The sequence below is a fragment of the Meriones unguiculatus genome, chromosome 5 (assembly GCF_030254825.1).
Source record: "Meriones unguiculatus strain TT.TT164.6M chromosome 5, Bangor_MerUng_6.1, whole genome shotgun sequence".
NCBI lineage: Eukaryota > Metazoa > Chordata > Mammalia > Rodentia > Muridae > Meriones > Meriones unguiculatus.
In genome coordinates, this window is record NC_083353.1 from 104131699 (window position 1) to 104138463 (window position 6765).

Below are 6765 nucleotides of genomic sequence, written 5' to 3' on the forward strand. Positions count from 1 at the left end.
GCAGAAACAGTGATTCTGAGCCCTGAAATAAGGGTGAAATGGAGTAATGAAGTAAAGGATCTGTCGTACCTGGCATGATAAGTGTTTGTTCTTTTCACAAATGTTCAGAAACTGCAGCTGTTTGTTTAATTGGTTGGTTTGGAGGGGTTGTTTTTAAGGAAATGTCCTTGACACTGGGCAGCTAGCAAAAGGCCAGACCTGGTGCCTTACCCAGATCTATTCTGGGTTCAGCCAGAACTCCTTGTATCCATATTTTTGTGTCTCAGTACAGAAAGTAGTAGTTAGAAGCCCCCTGGCTGTGCCTGCCCTCAGCCAGGTGTCTGCCAGGAGGTAGAGAATCTGGGAGCCACCAAAGAAGGGCCTTGGCTAGGGACTAAAGTGTTGCCAGAAAGCCATCGGCATCGTCCTGTGCAGAGACCTAGGTCCCTTCAGGCACTAGGCCTAGGACAAAGCTCTGTAGCTCCACTTTAAGGGCTGCTTGGCCAAGTTCTTTCTGGTGCTTGAGCAGGAGAGCAGAGGAAGCAATATTCAGACTTCCTTCTAAGCAAGCTTTATTAACACTTGTGTAGGAGCCCAGCCTTACAAAAGCTGCTGAGGGTAACCCAAATCCTGAGCTGCCTATGGGTCTTCCTCCCTTCTGTCATACAGGCACAGGTCCCTTCAGAAGGACACATCTCTAGCTGTCCCTCTAGCCTGCTCTAATCCAGGTATTGAGTGTCTCTCTCAAATGCAAGAGCTGAATTGTCATTTTACATAACCTATTCCTTTACTTAAACCTCGGGTAGGAAGAGCTCATGTTCATTCTTGAAAAATTAGTGTCTCAAGGGTTGCTGCTCAATGAACACTGTAGGAAGGATACCCTCTTGCTGGCTCTGCTGCCTCATCCTGCCTGACGGCTTTTCTGGCCATGCTTTTAAAACTGTTGTTGCCTCTGGGAAGCAATGGGAATTGACTACCCTAGCGGACCAGAGTGCTTAAGGGAAACAAGGCAGTAACACATTCACTGGCTGTGCTTCTCTAGACTGTCTTCCAGGGAATGAGTTTGGGGCTTGAGAAACTTCATGGCATTCCTGGTACAGGAATGTCTCATCTTCCCAGCTCCTCTGCTCAAGCGTTCCACCCCTGACTACCCAAATTTCTTTTGAGTCATAGAAGCTGTTTTCCCATAAGTTGCTAAAAATGGGGAAAGAATCTGCCAATCAGATGGGCTGTGGAGACAGAGGAGACAAGCTGCGCCCTGGAGGTTTTCACTGGCTAATGACCCAGCACAGCCAGAAGAATACCCAGGGAAGGCTTCTCTTGGGAGGCTGGCTGTGATTCACAGGTCTGAGGTCTATCTATCTAGAAACCAGGAAGCCTGCTTTCATGCACCCTTGAGGCTTCTGTCAGGTAGTAGACTATGTCCTGTTCTCATCTCTAAAGATGTCACACTTTGCCTAGGGGTCACTACAGTGATGAATGTGGCAAGGACCGATATGTTGCAAGCATTCCGCTTTATAGCACTTATAATATAGAAAGCCATTTGTGTTTTTCCTTCTTTCAAGGTGCTTCTAGTTCAGGACAGATCTGTATGTAGTCAAACCTGAGTTCAAAAAGCCTCTTAAATAGGAGGTGTCTCACCCACTTAAGGCATTTGCTGCTAAGCCTAATGATATAAATTCAATCCCCAGGATCCACATGTAGAGGGAGAGAACCAAATAATAAATGTAACAGAAATGAAACTCTTTGTGTCTTTGTATGGTGGCTTATGCCCAGAAGCTGAGGCAGGTGGATTGCAACAGATTCAAGACCAGTTTGGACTGTGTAGTTTGTAGCAGTCTTATTTCAAATGGCCCACTAGGGCTGTACTTAAGTCATGTGTGCTTGACAGTAATACTGGTCAAACAACCTAGGAAAGGGGAGGTGTCACCTCAGGATCCAGTGATGCCAGCAGCCAAGTAGGATAAAGTATTTTGCCCCCCTGCTTTCTGGCTCTGCTTCTCGGTTCTTGTGGGAGCTTTTTTGCTGCTCTTGAGTTAAACAATAAAAGGTCAATCTTAGCACTTAGGAGGCTAAGACAGGAGGACTGCTCAAATTTGAGGCCAGCCTGGGCTATGTAGTTAGCTCTGGGCTTGTTGCCAGAGACTGACTGCAGCCTGCCAGACACCCACAGGTCAGCTGCTGTCCAGGACAGAGGAGAAAGCTTAGCTGTTGAGTGGGGATGAGGTGGCAGCACAGTTTCCCTCCTCGACTCCCAAATCTCCGTCTGTCAGAAGAGGCCTGATGAAGCTGTCAATGTGCAGCCTGATTTGATTCATCCCTCCCCTCTGGGCATAGCCATGAGTTTGCTCTCTGGTGCTTTTGAATACCAAGTCTGGCTCCTGGAAGGAGCTGCAGAGGAAAGGACCTCAGGGCTCCGTCTGTTCACTCTTCCATCTAGGTCACCACCCTCCAGTTTCCAAAAGGCTTGTTCTCCCTCCCTTCTGATAAGATCTCTGTGGCCCTGAGTTTCATGCTACACAGATGCATGCCACAGAGAGGGTGACTGCCCTTGGGGCCCAGCTGCAGCCTAATCTTCCTGTCAGCTACTGTTGCGGTGGTACTTAACTGCATCAGCCACTAGGAAAGACCTGTCTGCCACAGGCTTTGGGTCTGGGTCACCTCTTGTTGCCCTTCTTTGCTCTTGGTCTTTGGCTTCAGTATCTGCACAAAGCACTGTCGTCACAGCTCAACACACCTTATAGTCTTCTTTCTCAGTCACTCCTTACCCAGTATTTGCTCTTCTAGACTGCTCCATCAGAACCTCACAGCCCATGATGCAGGGCCATTGTGTTGCCCACCTTCCCCAGGCATGTGACTGACTGCATCATCTCCCCTTTCTCCTCTCTGCCCCAGATCAGTGGACCATCCCCTGCCCGGATCCTCTCTCTCCACAGACTTTGGCAGCTGGCAGATGGTAACGGGCTGTGGCAGTATTCAGGAACGGGCTGTCCTGCACACAGACTCCTCTCTCCCTTTCAGCTTCCCGGATGAGCTCCCTAACAGTTGTCTGTAAGTGTCTTGCTTGAGAAGGCAGGATACTCCCCTGCCCATGTTAAAAGCTAGAGAGCAATCAGGAGTACTGGTCAGGAGTGAGGCCAAGGCTGACCTGAGGGAGCAGCTTGGGGTCTCTGCCCCTCCCCCATTTGTCTGCAGCCTGTGGATCCCCACAGTGTGAAGGACGCCTGTGGTTACTCAGGAAGCACATTAGGCTTCATGTACACCGTTCTTGGTTTCTAAAAACCTATCCACAGATGTGTCAGGTGTACCCTAAGGGAAAGCTAGCTGGACTGTAACTATAGAGGAATCTATTTATGTGTGAGGCTTTGCCTGACACAAGATTCCTTTGAAAACAGAACAGTGGGGCAGGAAGGTAGGTGTATGTTGGAGGCCAGAGCAGAGTGGCACTGGGTTAGCTTGAGTCTGCAGCCCAAGCAGAACCAAGAATTACTTTCTACCCACAACTGCTTTTGCCTCAGGACAAAAATAAGGATTGGATGGCACTGCTGCATCAGATGCCTCTTCCTCTGGGGCAGCCACATGTGTCCCTGCCAGCTTTGATGGCTGGTAGATGTCAGGCAGGAGAGAACCTCCATTGCTCTGAGCCAGCTCCTCCGATGTACACAACAAGCCCTCCTGTAAGCCTGCCTTTTCTTGCCTCTAACCATGTCGGGATGGCTTGAAATGCCAGGGACTCACCCCATCACTACTACTGGAATCCAGTTCACAATGCCCTTGCTGCCTGAATGGAAGCAAGTTATTCTGGGAATAGGGAAAGATGAGGGCCCGTTTGAAGTCAGGCAGGGCCTAGACCGACAACTGGGATGCCTGGATAATACTCCCAAATGCTGACCATGAAACTGGGAGGTTCACCACAGGTATCCATTGCTTAGCCCCGCCTTCCTGCCAGTGGGCCCCAAGACACAAAACTAGATCTTAGATTATTTAATGTTTTTGTTTTGTTGTTTGTTTGTTTTTGGGTTTTTTTGTTTTGTTTTTGTTTTTTGAGACAGGGATTCTCTTTGTAATCCTGGCTGTCCTGGGATTACAGTCATGCACCACTGTGCCCAGCTTTTGTTTATTTAAGCCCAGGTTAAATTAGTATGGTAGTAGTTACATGTCAACTTGAACTCTGATCATCCTGCCTTTACCTTCTGTATGTTGAGATTACAGGTATTTGACTCCAAGCCTGGTTTATGTGGTGGTCTTGGGGATGGAATTTGGCTTTATCCATGCTAAGCAAGCAAGCAAGCTACATCCCTGGCAATTTTTGGAGGATAAAACGTCCTTAGAGCTTTCTGTAAACAAAAGTCTTCCACCAGAGTGATGCAAGAATCCTCTCTGGAGATAGCATGGACCACCCCTGTCCTGCTTGTCAGCATCCCTCACCTCACAGAAGCAGGCAGCTGCAGCCCCAGATCATCAAGCAGCTTTTTGTTGTATAACCAAAGCCTGAGGCTGTCTCTGCGCTTCTAGGTAGACACCCCACACACCCCGATCTGGGAACTTCTCAGAAGATTCTGTGACCTCTTAAGTCCCTAAGATTATGAGTTGGAGTCTGTCCCCATTCCTTGTGGAGACGCCCTGTGCTAGGAAGAAGCAGTATAAATCCTAGCTGATTTGTTCCCCCATCTATGTCTTGAAATCTCAGCTTTGACTTTCCCAAGCCCATTAGCTAACTCTTGAGAGAGACCATGCCTATACCAGCTCCATTGCCTATTTGTGTCCTATGTACATCGGTAGCCTGTCTTGGCTCATTTTCCTATCTCTGAACAGATTGGTCTTTATCCCTCCTGCATCCTAAAGGTGGAAGGCCACGTGAATACACATGTAGACCCTTGGTATCCCTTGTATGGATACAGAGACATCCTTTTCTCAGCTGAAGAGATGCTGTGAGACATGCACATGGGCTCCAGTCTAAGAAAAGCCTGATTAGAAAGGAAAGGTTCAAGGGTCTCCCCACAGTGCCCGAAGAGACCTCAGGGTTGCTCCTGGGTTGCAGGGATTGGTATTGTCTCATTTTCCTTGTACTGCTGTGGGATCAGTTTGACTTTGCTTTGGCCAGAGCCTGCCGCTTTTCTGTCTTCTCAGACAACTCCACCTATTTCCCTAGGGACTTGTCCATCCTCCCCCACTGGCCTGAAGACTATGCTCCATTCCCAGACTTGGATCTGTTTCCCCAGGACCTGGGCTTAGTAGGAAGTGGGCACTTGCTGTTGCCTGTGACAGGATCTTAGAGACAGATTCTCCAAGGATGGCTTTTGGAGAGCAGAAAGTTGGGATGAGTTAGTGGTCCTTGTTAGTCTTTGTGCCATGGAGGATGGACTGTGGAGATTTATCTAGGTCTGTGGCTCTCAAAGAGGGTTTTCCAGCCAACCCTCTAGCAGAATGTCTACACATACCTGACCTTGAGTTCAGAGGATGGGTGCCTCAAGCCTCTTATGTAACAGACTCTCTAGGGCATCAGCCAACCCTGTGTGGAATTCACACATGGATAAGCCTGAGTTGTGTGTGCTTATTTCCCTTTTTGACCTGTAATTCCAGATAGTGGAGGGAGGCTTTGTCTGCTATGGTCAGTGTCCTAACAGGGAAGGGAAAAGAACTGGGGAACTCTTTCCAGCTGTTTCCCTGGGAGGCCCCAGGACTGAAGGTGCAGTTGGCCCAGGGATTTCCACTGGGAGATCCTAGCTTCTTCAGGGCAGCTGAGTTTCCCATGGCCAAAGCTCCTCCCAGGGGGTTGTCCAGTTCTAGCCAAGAAGGCTATAGCCTACTAGCAGCTAAGACCTATTGCCATATCTTTGGGGGTTGTGGATACTCTTACTAGCAGACACAAAGGCTTGTGCCTCAGCTTGTTCTTAGAGGGAATGGCAACCAGTAGATGTCGGAGGAAGAAGCCCACTGCTCAGCTCTGCCTTCCCCATTATCACCAGGATGGTGGTTTGCCCAGCAGAAAGTGGTAGTCATTCTCCAATAAAAGTTGTTCTGCAGTCGAAGAGTAGACTGAGCTCAAAGTAAATTATACAGGGAGAGAGGAGCCAAAAGCTAGATGCTGACTTTGTGCAGTTGTGGCCTATCCTGAACTTACATGGAATGAGGTTATGGATCTCGTCCTATGGTAATACATTCCTTTCTCTTTCTTCCCTACAGACTTACAGCCCTTAGTGACCGGGAAACACGACTGCAGGAGGTTCGATCTGCCTTTTTGGCTGCATACAGCAGTACAGTGGGGCTTCGGGCACCAGCCCCCAGTCCTTCTGGTGCCATCGGGGGCCTCATAGAACAGTTTGCTCGTGGTGTTGGGCTCCGGGGCACAAGCACCAGCGCCTTGTGAAGCTGACAGCCCACAGCCATTTCCTGCCCCTGTCTCAGCTGAGCCCTCAGTGGAATCAAGCCATGTCTGGCAAAGGGCACTTGGAGAGCAGGGGATATCTTACACCCCCTTCTCTATCATGCACATGGCAGGCCCAAACCTGAGCAGTCCTGAGGATGGGATTTTCTGGCTCCCAATCTCCTGACTGGTAACCACTCTCTCATCACTGCCTCCCACCAACCCTCGTCTTTGGGTTCCTGTTAACTCTCAGAACTGTGTGGGGTTTTCCTAGGGCCTCTTGGAGGCTGTATCGTCAGAAAAGACCCTATTCTACAATTTTTGTTTCCTGGGAAGGAGAGTCACCTGCACTGAAAATGAGGCAATTTTGCACCAATCACAAAATAAAATCAAGGTCTTTTTGAATGGCTCTTCTGTCA

General features: G+C 49.0%; 1 protein-coding gene across 6 annotated transcripts in view; it reads left to right on the forward strand.

Annotated features, from left to right (window-relative positions):
* Mtmr14 (myotubularin related protein 14) overlaps positions 1-6755 on the forward strand; it is a 42675-nt gene extending 35920 nt beyond the window's left edge. For 3 of the 6 annotated variants that reach the window (XM_021637628.2, XM_060383909.1, XM_060383908.1), the window contains 2 exons: positions 2875-3030; positions 6166-6755. In XM_021637628.2, coding sequence (XP_021493303.1) covers positions 2875-3030; positions 6166-6349 — 340 coding nt within the window. In that variant the 3' untranslated portion in view covers positions 6350-6755. The remainder of the gene's footprint in view (positions 1-2874; positions 3031-6165) is intronic. The other 3 variants (XM_021637629.2, XM_060383910.1, XM_021637630.2) reach the window with 2 other exon arrangements.
* Positions 6756-6765: the final 10 nt, after the last annotated feature.